The following is a 22572-nucleotide window of genomic DNA, read 5'->3' as shown; positions in this document are numbered from 1 at the left end:
CCAAGCAGCACTGGTTTCCAGTGCAGATGTGAGGATCAGTATCGTTGGTCATGTGACCAGTGCCTGATGTTCGGGCCCTGTGACGTCATCACTGACGACACATGCGGATGCATTAATGCCTTCCTTCCTGGTGGGGAATACTGCCGGTCCATTCATGAATCCAGTGAGTTGGGTTGAATGCTTGTCGATGAAAATATTCAGATAATAATACAGCAACAATCTCTACATGTTAGAACAAAATTATGCTATTTTTCAGCAGTTCCTGTGCTTTTGTCTCTTCATTCATACAGGCTTTCTACCTTGTCCGTTCACAACAAACCTTCCCTCAACAACAAGTGAGTCAACAACAAGTGAGATATACTTTTGCCTCGTCCTTTTTTCCAGTTCTTGGTATGGTAGGCTACACACAAAAAAAAAGAAAGAAAAACAACTATGAATGAAATCTCTTCATCTTTTGAGCCTGATGTTTGTCCTCTTACTTCCAAAGGCAGATCATTTAAATGCTGAAATGTCTAATAACTGTGAGATTGCAGCTGGAACTGAAGCCGTCTCATTACACCTCCAGTATACTGGGAGCTTTCAGCATGCATTGAATTAATCAACTCAAAAATAAACCTTAGCTACGTGATTAATTATAATAATAATTATTGTGTAACTGAGATAAATAGTAAATAAGAGTGGATCAGTCTAAATTTCGTTTTTTTTTTTATTTAAACAAGAAATCGGAAAACATTAAAGAATGTCTCTTTACTGTTAATTGCAGATTCAACAACCAACACTACAACACAACTGAACACAACAACACCCACAATTTTACCAACAACTACCGTTACCAGTAAGTTTGTAAATATATAAATTATATAAGCAATAATAATAATAATAATAATAATTTTGTCACCAGATTCAACACCTGTTGCAACAACATTTCTAAATGCGACAACAGCTGCCACACCAACAGCTACAACACCAACCACTGATGTGACAAGTATGTGCTTTAGAATATTTTCCAGACGGCTATAACACCATCAGTTGCTGTGACAAGTTAGTGTTTAAGAAAAATTATTGTGCAACTGACATGTCAAAAATATTCTGCTCCCTCAGATCCTCCTGGTGTTTTTGAATACATCATTTTTGTTGAGCTGAACGTCTCGGACGTTACAGTGATAAATCAACTGAGGGCCTTTCTGAGCAGCACTTTTCCCCCCATCAGCATCAACGAAGATGTACAAATATTTGATGCCGTCATAATAACAGGTAGGATTCCTAACTATGCAAACTGGAAAGCACTCATGTCACAACAAAACAAAACAAAAACCACCGTTTTCTCAGCATACAACTTTATTTCATATGTTTTCATCTACAGTGTGCTATCCAAGCAGCACTGGTTTCCAGTGCAGATGTGAGGATCAGTATCGTTGGTCATGTGACCAGTGCCTGATGTTCGGGCCCTGTGACGTCATCACTGACGACACATGCGGATGCATTAATGCCTTCCTTCCTGGTGGGGAATACTGCCGGTCCATTCATGAATCCAGTGAGTTGGGTTGAATGCTTGTCGATGAAAATATTCAGATAATAATACAGCAACAATCTCTACATGTTAGAACAAAATTATGCTATTTTTCAGCAGTTCCTGTGCTTTTGTCTCTTCATTCATACAGGCTTTCTACCTTGTCCGTTCACAACAAACCTTCCCTCAACAACAAGTGAGTCAACAACAAGTGAGATATACTTTTGCCTCATCCTTTTTTCCAGTTCTTGGTATGGTAGGCTACACACAAAAAAAAAGAAAGAAAAACAACTATGAATGAAATCTCTTCATCTTTTGAGCCTGATGTTTGTCCTCTTACTTCCAAAGGCAGATCATTTAAATGCTGAAATGTCTAATAACTGTGAGATTGCAGGTGGAACTGAAGCCGTCTCATTACACCTCCAGTATACTGGGAGCTTTCAGCATGCATTGAATTAATCAACTCAAAAATAAACCTTAGCTACGTGATTAATTATAATAATAATTATTGTGTAACTGAGATAAATAGTAAATAAGAGTGGATCAGTCCAAATTTCGTTTTTTTTTTTATTTAAACAAGAAATCGGAAAACATTAAAGAATGTCTCTTTACTGTTAATTGCAGATTCAACAACCAACACTACAACACAACTGAACACAACAACACCCACAATTTTACCAACAACTACCGTTACCAGTAAGTTTGTAAATATATAAATTATATAAGCAATAATAATAATAATAATATTAATTTTGTCACCAGATTCAACACCTGTTGCAACAACATTTCTAAATGCGACAACAGCTGCCACACCAACAGCTACAACACCAACCACTGATGTGACAAGTATGTGCTTTAGAATATTTTCCAGACGGCTATAACACCATCAGTTGCTGTGACAAGTTAGTGTTTAAGAAAAATTATTGTGCAACTGACATGTCAAAAATATTCTGCTCCCTCAGATCCTCCTGGTGTTTTTGAATACATCATTTTTGTTGAGCTGAACGTCTCGGACGTTACAGTGATAAATCAACTGAGGGCCTTTCTGAGCAGCACTTTTCCCCCCATCAGCATCAACGAAGATGTACAAATATTTGATGCCGTCATAATAACAGGTAGGATTCCTAACTATGCAAACTGGAAAGCACTCATGTCACAACAAAACAAAACAAAAACAACCGTTTTCTCAGCATATAACTTTATTTCATATGTTTTCATCTACAGTGTGCTATCCAAGCAGCACTGGTTTCCAGTGCAGGTGTGAGGATCAGTATCGTTGGTCATGTGACCAGTGCCTGATGTTCGGGCCCTGTGACGTCATCACTAACGACACATGCGGATGCATTAATGCCTTCCTTCCTGGTGGGGAATACTGCCGGTCCATTCATGAATCCAGTGAGTTGGGTTGAATGCTTGTCGATGAAAATATTCAGATAATAATACAGCAACAATCTCTACATGTTAGAACAAAATTATGCTATTTTTCAGCAGTTCCTGTGCTTTTGTCTCTTAATTCATACAGGCTTTCTACCTTGTCCGTTCACAACAAACCTTCCCTCAACAACAAGTGAGATATACTTTTGCCTAATTCTTCTTCTTCAACACCAGTTGCTACGACCTTTATGAACATAATGGGTACAACACCATCAGTTGATGTGACAAGTTAGTGTTTAAGAATAATTATTGCACAACTGAGATGCCAAAATTAATACATGAAGATTGGATGAGTCTAAATTTACTTTTTTTCTAATTTTAAAAAGAAACTAGAAACATTAACAAATGTCTCTGAACTGTTTATTGCTGATTCAACAACCAACACTGCAACACAACTGAACACAACAACACCCACAGTTTTACCAACAACTATTGTTACCAGTAAGTTTATGTTTATAAATATAGAAATTATACAAGCAATATGAAATGACTACAGCTGCAATACCAACAGCTGCCACACCAACAAAAGATGTGACAACTATGTGCTTTAGAATATTTTCCAGACGGCTATAACACCATCAGTTAATGTGACAAGTTAGTGTTTAAGAAAAATTACTGCGCAACTGACATGTCAAAAATATTCTGCTCCCTCAGATCCTCCTGATGTTTTTGAATACATCATTTTTGTTGAGCTGAACGTCTCGGACGCTACAGTGATAAATCAACTGAGGGCCTTCCTGAGCAGCATGTTTTTCCCCATCAGCATCAATGAAGATGTACAAATATTTGATGCCGTCATAATAACAGGTAGGATTCCTAAATATGCAAACTGGAAAGAACTCATGTCACAACAAAACAAAACAAAAACAACCGTTTTCTCAGCATAAAACTTTATTTCATATGTTTTCATCTACAGTGTGCTATCCAAGCAGCACTGGTTTCCAGTGCAGATGTGAGGATCAGTATCGTTGGTCATGTGACCAGTGCCTGATGTTCGGGCCCTGTGACGTCATCACTGACGACACATGCGGATGCATTAATGCCTTCCTTCCTGGTGGGGAATACTGCCGGTCCATTCATGAATCCAGTGAGTTGGGTTGAATGCTTGTCGATGAAAATATTCAGATAATAATACAGCAACAATCTCTACATGTTAGAACAAAATTATGCTATTTTTCAGCAGTTCCTGTGCTTTTGTCTCTTAATTCATACAGGCTTTCTACCTTGTCCGTTCACAACAAACCTTCCCTCAACAACAAGTGAGATATACTTTTGCCTAATTCTTCTTCTTCAACACCAGTTGCTACGACCTTTATGAACATAATGGGTACAACACCATCAGTTGCTGTGACAAGTTAGTGTTTAAGAATAATTATTGCACAACTGAGATGCCAAAATTAATACATGAAGATTGGATGAGTCTAAATTTACTTTTTTTCTAATTTTAAAAAGAAACTAGAAACATTAACAAATGTCTCTGAACTGTTTATTGCTGATTCAACAACCAACACTGCAACGCAACTGAACACAACAACACCCACAGTTTTACCAACAACTATTGTTACCAGTAAGTTTATGTTTATAAATATAGAAATTATACAAGCAATATGAAATGACTACAGCTGCAATACCAACAGCTGCCACACCAACAAAAGATGTGACAACTATGTGCTTTAGAATATTTTCCAGACGGCTATAACACCATCAGTTAATGTGACAAGTTAGTGTTTAAGAAAAATTATTGCGCAACTGACATGTCAAAAATATTCTGCTCCCTCAGATCCTCCTGATGTTTTTGAATACATCATTTTTGTTGAGCTGAACGTCTCGGACGCTACAGTGATAAATCAACAGAGGGCCTTCCTGAGCAGCATGTTTTTCCCCATCAGCATCAATGAAGATGTACAAATATTTGATGCCGTCATAATAACAGGTAGGATTCCTAAATATGCAAACTGGAAAGAACTCATGTCACAACAAAACAAAACAAAAACAACCGTTTTCTCAGCATAAAACTTTATTTCATATGTTTTCATCTACAGTGTGCTATCCAAGCAGCACTGGTTTCCAGTGCAGATGTGAGGATCAGTATCGTTGGTCATGTGACCAGTGCCTGATGTTCGGGCCCTGTGACGTCATCACTAACGACACATGCGGATGCATTAATGCCTTCCTTCCTGGTGGGGAATACTGCCGGTCCATTCATGAATCCAGTGAGTTGGGTTGAATGCTTGTCGATGAAAATATTCAGATAATAATACGGCAACAATCTCTACATGTTAGAACAAAATTATGCTATTTTTCAGCAGTTCCTGTGCTTTTGTCTCTTCATTCATACAGGCTTTCTACCTTGTCCGTTCACAACAAACCTTCCCTCAACAACAAGTGAGATATACTTTTCCCTAATTCATCTTCTTCAACACCAGTTGCTACGACCTTAATGAACATAACGGGTACAACACCATCAGTTGCTGTGACAAGTTAGTGTTTATTAATAATTATTGCACAACTGAGATGCCAAAAATAATACATGAAGATTGGATCAGTTTAAATTTATTTTTTCTAATTTTAAAAAGAAACTAGAAACATTAACAAACGTCTCCGAACTGTTTCTTGCTGATTCAACAACCAACACTGCAACACAACTGAACACCCACAGTTTTACCAACAACTATTGTTACCAGTAAGTTTGTAAATATAGAAATTATATAAGCAATATGAAATACCTACAGCTGCAATACCAACAGCTGCAACACCAACAGCTGAAACACCAACAACAATTGTGACAAGTAAATGTTAAAGAATAATTCTTGGATGATAGAAATATGAAAAAAAATAATGAATGAAAATGAATTTGAATGTGATAACTCTTTCATTTAAAGCAGCAACTTAGAAAACATTAAAAATGTTGCCGTTTCATTTTCTGCAATATGTTTTTTTTCTTTCAGACTCTCCTACAGTTACAATATCCACAACTTCATCACTAAACTATTGTATTTAATTTCAGATTCAACACCTGTTGCTCCAACAAGCATGCCGACAGCGACAACACCAACAACTATAACACCAACAGCTGCAACACCAACAGCTGCAACACCAACAACTATAACACCAACAGCTGCAACACCAACAGCTACAACACCAACAGCTGCAACACCAACAGCTGCAACACCAACAACTATAACACCAACAGCTGCAACACCAACAACTATAACACCAACAGCTGCAACACCAACAACTATAACACCTACAGCTGCAACACCAACAACTATAACACCAACAGCTGCAACACCAACAACTATAACACCAACAGCTGCACCTACAGCTGCAACACCAACAACTATAACACCAACAGCTGCACCTACAGCTGCAACACCAACAACTATAACACCAACAACTATAACACCAACAGCTGCACCTACAGCTGCAACACCAACAACTATAACACCAACAGCTGCCACACCAACAACTATAACACCAACAACTACAACACCAACAGCTGCACCTACAGCTGCAACACCAACAACTATAACACCAACAGCTGCAACACCAACAACTATAACACCAACAGCTGCAACACCAACAACTATAACACCAACAGCTGCAACACCAACAACTATAACACCAACAGCTGCAACACCAACAACTATAACACCAACAGCTGCAACACCAACAACTATAACACCAACAGCTGCAACACCAACAACTATAACACCAACAACTATAACACCAACAGCTGCAACACCAACAACTATAACACCTACAGCTGCAACACCAACAACTATAACACCAACAGCTGCAACACCAACAGCTGCAACACCAACAACTATAACACCAACAGCTGCACCTACAGCTGCAACACCAACAACTATAACACCAACAACTATAACACCAACAGCTGCACCTACAGCTGCAACACCAACAACTATAACACCAACAGCTGCACCTACAGCTGCAACACCAACAGCTGCACCTACAGCTGCAACACCAACAACTATAACACCAACAGCTGCAACACCAACAACTATAACCCCAACAGCTGCAACACCGACAACTATAACACCAACAGCTGCACCTACAGCTGCAACACCAACAACTATAACACCAACAACTACAACACCAACAGCTGCACCTACAGCAGCAACACCAACAACTATAACACCAACAGCTGCAACACCAACAGCTGCAACACCAACAGCTGCAACAACAACAACTATAACACCAACAGCTGCAACACCAACAACTATAACACCAACAACTATAACACCAACAGCTGCAACACCAACAGCTATAACACCTACAGCTGCAACACCAACAACTATAACACCAACAGCTGCAACACCAACAGCTGCAACAACAACAACTATAACACCAACAGCTGCACCTACAGCTGCAACACCAACAACTATAACACCAACAACTATAACACCAACAGCTGCAACTACAGCTGCAACACCAACAACTATAACACCAACAGCTGCAACACCAACAACTATAACACCAACAGCTGCACCTACAGCTGCAACACCAACAACTATAACACCAACAACTACAACACCAACAGCTGCACCTACACCTGCAACACCAACAACTATAACACCAACAACTATAACCCCAACAGCTGCAACACCAACAACTATAACACCAACAGCTGCACCTACAGCTGCAACACCAACAACTATAACACCAACAGCTGCACCTACAGCTGCAACACCAACAACTACAACACCAACAGCTGCAACACCAACAACTACAACACCAACAGCTGCACCTACAGCTGCAACACCAACAACTATAACACCTACAGCTGCAACACCAACAACTATAACACCAACAGCTGCACCTACAGCTGCAAAACCAACAACTATAACACCAACAGCTGCAACACCAACAACTATAACACCAACAGCTGCAACACCAACAACTATAACACCAACAGCTGCACCTACAGCTGCAAAACCAACAACTATAACACCAACAGCTGCAACACCAACAACTATAACACCAAGAGCTGCAACACCAACAACTATAACACCAACAGCTGCACCTACAGCTGCAACACCAACAACTATAACACCTACAGCTGCAACACCAACAACTATAACACCAACAGCTGCAACACCAACAACTATAACAACAACAGCTGCAACACCAACAACTATAACACCAACAACTGCACCTACAGCTGCAACACCAACAACTATAACACCAACAGCTGCACCTACAGCTGCAACACCAACAACTATAACACCAACAGCTGCAACACCAACAACTATAACACCAACAGCTGCACCTACAGCTGCAACACCAACAACTATAACACCTACAGCTGCAACACCAACAACTATAACACCAACAGCTGCAACACCAACAGCTGCAACACCAACAACTATAACCCCAACAGCTGCAACACCAACAACTATAACACCAACAGCTGCACCTACAGCTGCAACACCAACAACTATAACACCAACAACTACAACACCAACAGCTGCACCTACAGCTGCAACACCAACAACTATAACACCAACAGCTGCAACACCAACAGCTGCAACACCAACAGCTGCAACACCAACAACTATAACACCAACAGCTGCAACACCAACAACTATAACACCAACAACTATAACACCAACAACTATAACACCAACAGCTGCAACACCAACAGCTATAACACCTACAGCTGCAACACCAACAACTATAACACCAACAGCTGCAACACCAACAGCTGCAACAACAACAACTATAACACCAACAGCTGCACCTACAGCTGCAACACCAACAACTATAACACCAACAGCTGCAACTACAGCTGCAACACCAACAACTATAACACCAACAGCTGCAACACCAACAACTATAACACCAACAGCTGCACCTACAGCTGCAACACCAACAACTATAACACCAACAACTACAACACCAACAGCTGCACCTACACCTGCAACACCAACAACTATAACACCAACAACTATAACCCCAACAGCTGCAACACCAACAACTATAACACCAACAGCTGCACCTACAGCTGCAACACCAACAACTACAACACCAACAGCTGCAACACCAACAACTACAACACCAACAGCTGCAACACCAACAACTATAACACCTACAGCTGCAACACCAACAACTATAACACCAACAGCTGCACCTACAGCTGCAAAACCAACAACTATAACACCAACAGCTGCAACACCAACAACTATAACACCAACAGCTGCAACACCAACAACTATAACACCAACAGCTGCACCTACAGCTGCAAAACCAACAACTATAACACCAACAGCTGCAACACCAACAACTATAACACCAAGAGCTGCAACACCAACAACTATAACACAAACAGCTGCACCTACAGCTGCAACACCAACAACTATAACACCTACAGCTGCAACACCAACAACTATAACACCAACAGCTGCAACACCAACAACTATAACAACAACAGCTGCAACACCAACAACTATAACACCAACAACTGCACCTACAGCTGCAACACCAACAACTATAACACCAACAGCTGCACCTACAGCTGCAACACCAACAACTATAACACCAACAGCTGCAACACCAACAACTATAACACCTACAGCTGCAACACCAACAACTATAACACCTACAGCTGCAACACCAACAACTATAACACCAACAGCTGCAACACCAACAGCTGCAACACCAACAACTATAACCCCAACAGCTGCAACACCAACAACTATAACACCAACAGCTGCACCTACAGCTGCAACACCAACAACTATAACACCAACAACTACAACACCAACAGCTGCACCTACAGCTGCAACACCAACAACTATAACACCAACAGCTGCAACACCAACAGCTGCAACACCAACAACTATAACACCAACAGCTGCAACACCAACAACTATAACACCAACAACTATAACACCAACAGCTGCAACACCAACAGCTATAACACCTACAGCTGCAACACCAACAACTATAACACCAACAGCTGCAACACCAACAGCTGCAACAACAACAACTATAACACCAACAGCTGCACCTACAGCTGCAACACCAACAACTATAACACCAACAGCTGCAACTACAGCTGCAACACCAACAACTATAACACCAACAGCTGCAACACCAACAACTATAACACCAACAGCTGCACCTACAGCTGCAACACCAACAACTATAACACCAACAACTACAACACCAACAGCTGCACCTACACCTGCAACACCAACAACTATAACACCAACAACTATAACCCCAACAGCTGCAACACCAACAACTATAACACCAACAGCTGCACCTACAGCTGCAACACCAACAACTATAACACCAACAGCTGCACCTACAGCTGCAACACCAACAACTACAACACCCACAGCTGCACCTACAGCTGCAACACCAACAACTATAACACCTACAGCTGCAACACCAACAACTATAACACCAACAGCTGCAACACCAACAACTATAACACCAACAACTATAACACCAACAGCTGCAACACCAACAACTATAACACGAACAGCTGCAACACCAACAACTATAACACCAACAGCTGCACCTACAGCTGCAAAACCAACAACTATAACACCAACAGCTGCAACACCAACAACTATAACACCAACAGCTGCACCTACAGCTGCAACACCAACAACTATAACACCAACAACTATAACACCTACAGCTGCAACACCAACAACTATAACACCAACAGCTGCAACACCAACAACTATAACACCAACAGCTGCAACACCAACAACAATAACACCAACAACTGCACCTACAGCTGCAACACCAACAACTATAACACCAACAGCTGCACCTACAGCTGCAACACCAACAACTATAACACCAACAGCTGCAACACCAACAACTATAACACCAACAGCTGCACCTACAGCTGCAACACCAACAACTATAACACCTACAGCTGCAACACCAACAACTATAACACCAACAGCTGCAACACCAACAACTATAACACCAACAGCTGCACCAACAGCTGCAACACCAACAACTATAACACCAACAGCTGCACCTACAGCTGCAACACCAACAACTATAACACCAACAGCTGCACCTACAGCTGCAACACCAACAACTAAAACACCAACAGCTGCAACACCAACAGCTGCAACACCAACAACTATAACACCAACAGCTGCAACACCAACAACTATAACACCAACAGCTGCAACACCAACAACTATAACACCAACAGCTGCAACACCAACAACTATAACACCAACAACTATAACACCAACAGCTGCAACACCAACAACTATAACACCAACAACTATAACACCAACAGCTGCACCTACAGCTGCAACACCAACAACTATAACACCAACAGCTGCACTTACAGCTGCAACACCAACAACTATAACACCAACAGCTGCACCTACAGCTGCAACACCAACAGCTGCACCTACAGCTGCAACACCAACAACTATAACACCAACAGCTGCAACACCAACAACTATAACACCAACAGCTGCACCTACAGCTGCAACACCAACAACTATAACACCAACAACTACAACACCAACAGCTGCACCTACAGCTGCAACACCAACAACTATAACACCAACAGCTGCAACACCAACAGCTGCAACACCAACAGCTGCAACACCAACAACTATAACACCAACAGCTGCAACACCAACAACTATAACACCAACAGCTGCAACACCAACAGCTGCAACACCAACAACTATAACACCAACAGCTGCAACACCAACAACTATAACACCAACAGCTGCAACACCAACAACTATAACACCAACAGCTGCAACACCAACAACTATAACACCAACAGCTGCAACACCAACAGCTGCAACACCAACAACTATAACACCAACAGCTGCACCTACAGCTGCAACACCAACAACTATAACACCAACAACTATAACACCAACAGCTGCACCTACAGCTGCAACACCAACAACTATAACACCAACAACTATAACACCAACAGCTGCAACACCAACAACTATAACACCAACAACTATAACACCAACAGCTGCACCTACAGCTGCAACACCAACAACTATAACACCAACAGCTGCACCTACAGCTGCAACACCAACAACTATAACACCAACAGCTGCACCTACAGCTGCAACACCAACAGCTGCACCTACAGCTGCAACACCAACAACTATAACACCAACAGCTGCAACACCAACAACTATAACACCAACAGCTGCACCTACAGCTGCAACACCAACAACTATAACACCAACAACTACAACACCAACAGCTGCACCTACAGCTGCAACACCAACAACTATAACACCAACAGCTGCAACACCAACAGCTGCAACACCAACAGCTGCAACACCAACAACTATAACACCAACAGCTGCAACACCAACAACTATAACACCAACAGCTGCAACACCAACAGCTGCAACACCAACAACTATAACACCAACAGCTGCAACACCAACAACTATAACACCAACAGCTGCAACACCAACAACTATAACACCAACAGCTGCAACACCAACAACTATAACACCAACAGCTGCAACACCAACAGCTGCAACACCAACAACTATAACACCAACAGCTGCACCTACAGCTGCAACACCAACAACTATAACACCAACAACTATAACACCAACAGCTGCACCTACAGCTGCAACACCAACAACTATAACACCAACAGCTGCATCTACAGCTGCAACACCAACAACTATAACACCAACAGCTGCACCTACAGCTGCAACACCAACAGCTGCACCTACAGCTGCAACACCAACAACTATAACACCAACAGCTGCAACACCAACAACTATAACACCAACAACTATAACACCAACAGCTGCACCTACAGCTGCAACACCAACAACTATAACACCAACAACTACAACACCAACAGCTGCACCTACAGCTGCAACACCAACAACTATAACACCAACAGCTGCAACACCAACAGCTGCAACACCAACAACTATAACACCAACAGCTGCAACACCAACAACTATAACACCAACAACTACAACACCAACAGCTGCACCTACACCTGCAACACCAACAACTATAACCCCAACAGCTGCAACACCAACAACTATAACACCAACAGCTGCACCTACAGCTGCAACACCAACAACTATAACACCAACAGCTGCACCTACAGCTGCAACACCAACAACTATAACACCAACAGCTGCACCTACAGCTGCAACACCAACAACTACAACACCAACAGCTGCACCTACAGCTGCAACACCAACAACTATAACACCTACAGCTGCAACACCAACAACTATAACACCAACAGCTGCAACACCAACAACTATAACACCAACAACTATAACACCAACAGCTGCAACACCAACAACTATAACACAAACAGCTGCAACACCAACAACTATAACACCAACAACTGCACCTACAGCTGCAACACCAACAACTATAACACCAACAGCTGCACCTACAGCTGCAAAACCAACAACTATAACACCAACAGCTGCAACACCAACAACTATAACACCAACAGCTGCAACACCAACAGCTGCAACACCAACAACTATAACACCAACAGCTGCACCTACAGCTGCAACACCAACAACTATAACACCAACAACTATAACACCAACAGCTGCACCTACAGCTGCAACACCAACAACTATAACACCAACAGCTGCACCTACAGCTGCAACACCAACAACTATAACACCAACAGCTGCACCTACAGCTGCAACACCAACAGCTGCACCTACAGCTGCAACACCAACAACTATAACACCAACAGCTGCAACACCAACAGCTGCACCTACAGCTGCAACACCAACAACTATAACACCAACAACTATAACACCAACAGCTGCACCTACAGCTGCAACACCAACAACTATAACACCAACAGCTGCACCTACAGCTGCAACACCAACAACTATAACACCAACAGCTGCACCTACAGCTGCAACACCAACAGCTGCACCTACAGCTGCAACACCAACAACTATAACACCAACAGCTGCAACACCAACAGCTGCACCTACAGCTGCAACACCAACAACTATAACACCTACAGCTGCACCTTCAGCTGCAATAGCAACAACTATACCACCAACAGCTGCACCTACAGCTGCAACACCAACAACTATAACACCAACAGCTGCACCTTCAGCTGCAACACCAACAACTATAACACCAACAGCTGCGCCTACAGCTGCAACACCAACAACTATAACACCAACAGCTGCACCTTCAGCTGCAACACCAGCAACTATAACACCAACAGCTGCACCTTCAACTGCAACACCAACAACTATAACACCAACAGCTGCACCTACAGCTGCAACACCAACAACTATAACACCAACAGCTGCACCTACAGCTGCAACACCAACAACTATAACACCAACAGCTGCAACACCAACAACTATAACACCAACAGCTGCACCTACAGCTGCAACACCAACAACTATAACACCTACAGCTGCAACACCAACAACTATAACACCAACAGCTGCAACACCAACAGCTGCAACACCAACAACTATAACACCAACAGCTGCACCAACAGCTGCAACACCAACAACTATAACACCAACAGCTACACCTACAGCTGCAACACCAACAACTATAACACCAACAGCTGCACCTACAGCTGCAAAACCAACAACTATAACACCAACAGCTGCAACACCAACAACTATAACACCAACAGCTGCAACACCAACAGCTGCAACATCAACAACTATAACACCAACAGCTGCACCTACAGCTGCAACACCAACAACTATAACACCAACAACTATAACACCAACAGCTGCACCTACAGCTGCAACACCAACAACTATAACACCAACAGCTGCACCTACAGCTGCAACACCAACAACTATAACACCAACAGCTGCAACACCAACAACTATAACACCAACAGCTGCAACACCAACAACTATAACACCAACAGCTGCAACACCAACAACTATAACACCAACAGCTGCACCTTCAGCTGCAACACCAATAACTATAACACCAACAGCTGCACCTACAGCAACAACACCAACAGCTGCACCTTCAGCTGCAATACCAACAGCTGCACCTACAGCTGCACCTTCAGCTGCAACACCAACAACTATAACACCAACAGCTGCACCTTCAGCTGCAACACCAACAGCCGCACCTACAGCAACAACACCAACAGCTGCACCTTCAGCTGCAATACCAACACCTGCACCTACAGCTGCACCTTCAGCTGCAACACCAATAACTATAACACCAACAGCTGCACCTACAGCAACAACACCAACAGCTGCACCTTCAGCTGCAATACCAACAGCTGCACCTACAGCTGCACCTTCAGCTGCAACACCAACAACTATAACACCAACAGCTGCACCTTCAGCTGCAACACCAACAGCCGCACCTACAGCAACAACACCAACAGCTGCACCTTCAGCTGCAATACCAACACCTGCACCTACAGCTGCACCTTCAGCTGCAACACCAATAACTATAACACCAACAGCTGCACCTACAGCAACAACACCAACAGCTGCACCTTCAGCTGCAATACCAACAGCTGCACCTACAGCTGCACCTTCAGCTGCAACACCAACAACTATAACACCAACAGCTGCACCTTCAGCTGCAACACCAACAGCCGCACCTACAGCAACAACACCAACAGCTGCACCTTCAGCTGCAATACCAACACCTGCACCTACAGCTGCACCTTCAGCTGCAACACCAACAACTATAACACCAACAGCTGCACCTACAGCTGCAACACCAACAACAATTGTGACAAGTAAATGTTAAAGAATAATTCTTGGATGTTAGAAATATGAAAAAAAATAATGAATGAAAATGGATTTGAATGTGATAACTTTTTCATTTAAAGCAGCAACTTAGAAAACATTAGAAATGTTTTCATACTGTTTATTACACATTGAGGTAAGGTTAAGCTAGGTTCAACTTAATTGTCATTACACATGTACAAGTACAAGGTAACAAAATGCAGTTTAGCATTGAATCAGAAGTGCAATTATTCAACAGAAATGTGCCCAACACCGCACCCAACAGCAAATAGGAACACAACACCATCAGTTTTAGCATGATTTGTGCTACCATTATCTACACTGTTATATAATGATATTATGCATACAAATGCATGCACACATTTATATGCTGCAGAAACACAAATACTTTAAAAGTAAATGCTTAAAATGAATGCAGTCTAAATACTATATGTCATTTGTTTTAATGGTAAAACAAATATTTGCTTGGATATTGCTGTTTCATTTTCTGCCATATGTTTTTTTTTTTTCTTTTCCAGACTCTCCTACAGTTACAATATCCCCAACTCCATCACCAAACCGTAGGTATTTAGAATATAGAGAGGGGGGGGTGGGGGGCTGGAGAAACCTCTAGAGATCTATGAACTTCACACATCTTACTGCAAGAGCAATCTTAAGAATAATTAAGTGGCGTCGTGCCTGTATAGCACATACACCGGAACAAATGGGGAAACATTTGGAAAGGTATTCTATCCACTTAGATTTTCATTTTCATGATCCCAATCTGCACGCAAAGTTAATGTGCCCAAATTTCATGGAAATCAATCCATCAGTAATCCCAATTAAAAACCAACCAAACAACCAATGAACAATGGTGAAAGCATAATGATCATAGTGGAGTAATAATTTAAAAAAATTTGGTTATGTAATATCTAAAGAACTTTTGTTTGTTTCAACATTTTCTTTCTTTTTTAATTTTAGTGAGTTTAAATGGTGAATTTCATTTCTCTACATAATAAAGTAGACAAATAAAACCATTATTTTTCTATAATTTTTTGTCTATGTTTTTCCAGGAAGCTACATAAGTTTACATATCACTGATATGCACTGGCATTAAAAATTAGTCCAAATGCCCTATTATTTTTGGAAGGAGCAAAAGTATTAGAACACAACCTCCATAAAGATGAATTAGACTTGGCGAGTGGAATGTAAAAATATTATCCATGCTTTTCTCTCCCCCCCCCCCCCCCCCAACCCCAGTATTTGATTTGGACCTAACTGTCCGACTGGACATGGAATTCTCAGCAGCCTTAGATGATGTAACAAGTGAAGAATACCAATCCCTGGAAGCAAGTGTTAATGCAGCAGTAAGTGCATGTGTCCACTTTTAACCTGTCGGTTTACTTGTTCCTTTGCTGATATCATTATTATTTTACCTCCACAGTTGGATGCGGCGTACAGGAGTATCACAGGGTTTGCCAGGGTTTTCGTGACCGATTTCGAGTACGGCAGTTATTGTATTAAACAAATGTAGAGGCAGGAAACTGTAAACCAGTTAAATAAATACTTTGAATTGTATTTTGTTTTACAGAGCAGGAAGTATAATTACAGATTATACTGTTGAGACGACCAGAGTTATTGCGGCTGAACTGAATGAGGCAAATCAACAGCTCCCAGACGAACTGAGGCCCGTTGCTCCTGTCATTGGTTCTGTGACTACATTTTTCAACAGTAAGCCCAAAAATTTGAGGTTTCTTTTGTTGTTGTTGAATTAGTCTGATTTGATTACTAAACGAATCATTTTGCTTTATCCAAAGGCCCAACTTCAGTCAGCTTTCCAGGACTCACTTACACCGGTGACAACATGACATTGACCTGTGGCGCTCCCAATAACCTCAACGTGGGAGACATTTCCGGGTCTGAGTGGAGATTTAGAGGACGAGAAATTATGGGTAGTGAAAGAATCACAATAAGTACTTCTGACCAGCAATCCTTGCTTACAATTAACAACGTCATTCTTGCTGATATTGGTAAGTCTAAACTAGATGCCTTTTTTTTTAATCCAGTAAGTCATTATATAATTTGGGTTATTCAATCATGCATTCTAAATATAGTCCGTGGATATTGTGTTACCTGTGAAACTGAGAGCAGGTATATCATAGCTTAGATTTAAATAGCCAATCGGTTCTTTCCCTGCTTCCTCAGCCACGCATTAGAAAGGAGAGCTTCATGATGCACTTCTCCAGCCTCTTACATTAAATACTGACCACCAGAGACCACCAGAAAAATATTTAGTCAAAACTGTTGTGAAATTCTGGCATTTTCATAATTGTGTATTCTTTGTTTTACATAATGAATTCTTCTGTCAATCACAGGCCTTTATGAATGTATACAGAGAGGCAGTGTCATAACCTTCTCCCAGAGAGGAGTAGTAACAACAAATGAGATCAGACAAGCTCCAATTTTGAGACTACAGAGAATAATCAATGTTCAATGCATCGAAGGAGCAATACAACCACTTCAGTGTTGTGTGCAGTCACAATTTAGAGTCCAGTGGTTCCAAGAGACAAATGTTTTACCCTTCAGTGAGTATGAAATGACAACCGAAAACTTCTCAATTTGAAAATACTGTCAAAATTCACGCTATTTTCAGTTTGTCTGATCATAGCGTTGTTAAATGTTGGCAGCCGTCACCGAGGACAGCGAATCCTACTGCATCACGCATAATTTCCAGCTAGAAGGCTGCAGCGAGTTACAGGGAAGCGAGTTACGTTTTATGTGTGAGGTGGATGAACCACAGGGCTTTCAAGGGACAACAAGAATAACCATTTTTAGAGAAGGTAAGAACATATAACGACAACATTGGGAACTTTTAATGTTTTAATCAGTTTTTTCACTAATGGATAATTCATTTTTCAGATATTGTATGTAATGATCGTCTGTATGGGACTGGACGAGTAGAGGATATATCAACAATAGCGTGTGAAGAAGGCCAAGAGGGGTCCAAAAGTGCAGTCTGTCGGGGCACAGGAAACTGGGATCGTTTTGAGGACACATGCATCATAATAGAAATCAGGGAATTATTAATTGATTCGCAGGTAGGAAAACTACTGGATATGGATACAGGTGAAATGGTTCTAAAGTGGTGGTGTTTCATTTATGTGAACCTTTATTGTTAAAACATGTTCTGCTCTACTGGTCTTCAGAAAGAAGACTTTTTGCATTTACCACCAATAGTTTGCAATTTCATGTTTTAAATGCTTCATTTTTTTTAGGATTTGGTGTTGGAGGAGGTGCCAGAGCTCGTGGTAAATCTATCTAGAGCTTCCAGGAATGAAGAAATTGAAATCAGGAACTCAACTGCAACTATAACAGCCATTGTTGACATCATAAGCAACATTGCTACCGTTTCCACTGTCTTGAATGAAACTGTCATCGAGGTACGTTAAACCAACTACAGTATATTATTCTATAATTTTGTGTGAATATTTTAACATGTCAAATGGGGCCTTAAAATGGTGTGTCTTCTCATCTGCAGGGTATACTTCAAACTGTTGATGTCATTATTGCTGATGAAGCAACAGATTCTTGGGCAATTCTGAATGCAAATCAAACTGTCAATTCAAGCTCGAGTTTGCTGGGTTCACTGGAAGTTATTTCTCAAGGATTGGTTGGCGAGTTTTCCATCGCAACCCCGCGGATATTGCTCAACAGAACTGCGTTTAACAACTCTTTCTCGATAAAAGTCAACTCCAGCGTGAGGATTGACATTCCAGACACGAACCTGACCAATGTCTTCATCACCACTATCACCCTCTCCACCCTTAATAACGTTATGCCGACACGAAATTCCAGCTTTGACGCCAGCCTTTTCAACGCCACAAACAATGAAACTGAAACTGGCAATGCCATCAACGGCGCAGTGCTGTTAGTCCAAATAAATGCAACAATTGAGAATGTCACTCTGAGCTTTGACAAGCTTGACAGCTCCCTGGTGCTGAACCCACAATGCGTCTTCTGGAATTTCACGTTATTTAACGATTTCGGAGCATGGGACGACGAGGGGTGCGTGTTCGTTTCGGACATCAACAACACCGTAACCTGCAACTGCAACCACCTCACCTCATTCTCCATTCTGTTGGCGATAGCCATCCCTCCAGGACTGCGTGTTGCCTTGGATATAATCACTTATATAGGAGTCGGGATATCTCTGGCAAGCTTAGTAATATGTCTAGCCATTGAGGGATATGTTTGGAAAGCCATTACTAGAAATAGCACAGCGTTCATGCGCCATCTTTCCATCATTAACACTGCTCTGTCTCTGTTGATTGCTGACATTTGTTTCATCGTTGCTTCCTTTCTTGCTGATAACCCCCTCGAGAACCCAGGGGAGGACCACACCGTTCCAGTGGGACCGTGCAGCACAGTAACATTCTTTATGCATTTTTTCTACCTTGCTTTGTTCTTTTGGATGCTTGTTTCGGGCCTTCTCCTGTTTTACCGGACAGTCATGGTCTTCTCCCACATGTCAAAGGCAGCCATGATGGGTATTGGTTTCACTTTAGGCTACGGCTGCCCTCTGATAATAGCTGTTGTTACTGTTGCTGTGACGGCTCCAGGGAACGGATACATCAGGAGAACTGACGCTTGTTGGCTCAACTGGTTTGAAACAATGGCCGTGTTATCTTTAGTCATACCAGCCCTGACCATAGTTGCCATCAATTTTTTAATTTTGATTGTGGTTGTGTTCAAAATGCTAAGAAGAGGTGTAGGAGATGCTGCACAAACAGAAGAGAGGCACACGCTGGTGGTCATTGCAAGGTGCTTGATCATTTTGACTCCTTTATTTGGCCTGACCTGGGCTTTGGGAATCGGAACCATCATATCATCAACAAATGAAGGAATCCATATTGCCTTTGCATTCTTCAACTCCCTACAGGTATTTACTGGTAGTTTGAATGCATGCAATGTAATTTTTGTTTGTTACCTGTAAAGATAAAGTGTTTATGCCATGTCTTCCCCAGGGTTTCTTTATTTTAGTGTTTGGGACCCTCTTTGATTCAAAGGTATGTTGAGAGAACTTCTTTTTTTAATTATTAATTAGCATTAAAATAAATAGATTTTTGTTCAAATTCAGCACACAGGTGATAAGATTGTTTTAATCTTATATAGTATTTATGTTTATACCTCGTTGATGTGATTTTGGTTGTCTGTAGGTCCGTTCTCTTCTCTCAAGGAAACTACCTAAATCAAGCTCAGTTTCCAATCGCACAAGAGTAAGTACTTTGCTTTTCATTTCCTACATTTATTGAATGAAATTAAATGTTTTAATATGTAGATTTTACTGTTGAGCTGCATGTTGCCGTCGTGATGTTGCCTCACAGCAAGAAGGTTCTGGGTTCGAATCCTGTTTGTGTAACCCAGCCATCCATTTTCTTGTAGACAAAATTATTTTATTCTCAATTTACAGTGACATCTGTCTATTGCTTAAATTTGCATTTTTATTTATTTGTATTATAGAGTACAAGTGGTGGCATTTCAACTCTAAGTGGACTAAGCTGGCTAAGTTGGCTGCGTGGAAGAAGAAGTAAGCTGTGTTAATTTATCATCTTTTTTTTCACTTAAATCAACTATGTAAGTAATTTCTTTTTTTTTTGTCCCTCAGATATCTACCGTGTGTCACAGGCCACAAATTCAACCAGCAATGGTGCAACGGAGTCCTTTATAAATGCATGAGTCAGCACAATAGTCTGCTCACATAGAGCGTATTTCATTACTGATTCAAGGATCATATTACATTGCCTAAACAAAAAATATGGCAGATCATTGGTAAATCTGTTTAAACAATACTTATTTATTAGTCTTGTGCTGCTTTTTTCATTTGTGACGTGCTAAGGCCAGAGCAGGAAGGATATAACTTCTAGTTGATGAATGATACACATGCAAATCCTTAATCATTCAATCACTCCAGAATCAATGACCATGAATGTAAACAGGTTGTTTGAAAACTTAAGGAGATACTTTTTTTTGAATAAAAATATATTTTTCTCTAGGTGCGATAGACCTACGGTGTAACCCCACTCCTCAACGTGTACTTACAAAAATCGCAATATCGCCTTTTTTGAATGAAAAGTTTGCACATACATGTATTTTTTTAACTATTAGCAAGAGGCAAGTTTGTTTATTTTTCTACTGTAGTGTGTCAGATCCAGCTGAAAGCATTTGCTGTAAAACTGTGAAGCAGCATGGAGAGGATCAGCAGTGTTATATTGGACTATAAAGTAATTCTATTAATCAGACATATACTGTATTCAGTTTTCTCCACCCACAGGAAATTGACTTGTACTGCATTGTATACATAATATATGTACCTGTATGTACACTGTAGTCTAATTGAAGGTCTTATTACATTTGACACACAGCTGTTGTGAATCTTGCTTGTAAAAAGCCAATCTGGATTATATATTTTTTTGGAAAATAGTAATGCAATTAATTTACTATACCGGTACTGTTCATTGTCCAAAAAAAAGTGCTTTTAAAGATTAACTGCTGTTATTTTATGCTAATTGAGTTGTCAATAGACAGTAGATGTCTTCAGAATAAAGTATGTTTAAATTATAAATAAAAATCAATCAAAGTTGGGACTGTTTTCTGGACTTACATACACAGATAAACAGACACAACTCTACTGAATTGAATCCCTTTCATTTAGATTTTAAAACTGAATATTTCCAGAACTGCCACAGAAGATGTTTGTTACAATCAAAGTCCAGGGGGACAGAGGAGGACATACAATCCTCAGCAGCTTCCTGCCTCTCATTACTTATACTAGTGATTGATACTATCAACTAATGGTCAGTGTAATCTATAAGAGATGCA

At 41.1% G+C, this 22572-nt stretch overlaps 1 protein-coding gene across 1 annotated transcript; it reads left to right on the top strand.

Annotated features, from left to right (window-relative positions):
- The first annotated feature begins 17557 nt into the window (after positions 1–17557).
- On the top strand, positions 17558–22287 carry adgrf8 (adhesion G protein-coupled receptor F8). The gene is made up of 7 exons (XM_068754084.1): positions 17558–17593; positions 18969–19133; positions 19232–20632; positions 20718–20759; positions 20910–20969; positions 21214–21280; positions 21359–22287. Exons 1-7 carry the CDS (start codon positions 17558–17560, stop codon positions 21427–21429), a joined length of 1842 nt encoding a protein of 613 aa, XP_068610185.1. The 3' UTR covers positions 21430–22287.
- Positions 22288–22572: the final 285 nt, after the last annotated feature.

This window comes from Brachionichthys hirsutus, chromosome 20 (assembly GCF_040956055.1).
Source record: "Brachionichthys hirsutus isolate HB-005 chromosome 20, CSIRO-AGI_Bhir_v1, whole genome shotgun sequence".
Classification (NCBI taxonomy): domain Eukaryota; kingdom Metazoa; phylum Chordata; class Actinopteri; order Lophiiformes; family Brachionichthyidae; genus Brachionichthys; species Brachionichthys hirsutus.
The sequence above is the reverse complement of the archived record's forward strand: the minus strand, read 5'-3'. Positions and strand labels throughout refer to the sequence as shown.

Excerpts from the sequence above, each read along its gene's own strand:
- adgrf8 (XM_068754084.1), top strand. The coding sequence starts at position 17,558 with ATGACATTGACCTGTGGCGCTCCCAATAACCTCAAC. Across the intron at positions 20,760-20,909 it reads GGACCCTCTTTGATTCAAAG|GTCCGTTCTCTTCTCTCAAG; the intron begins GTATGTTGAGAG and ends GGTTGTCTGTAG. Across the intron at positions 21,281-21,358 it reads TTGGCTGCGTGGAAGAAGAA|ATATCTACCGTGTGTCACAG; the intron begins GTAAGCTGTGTT and ends TTTGTCCCTCAG.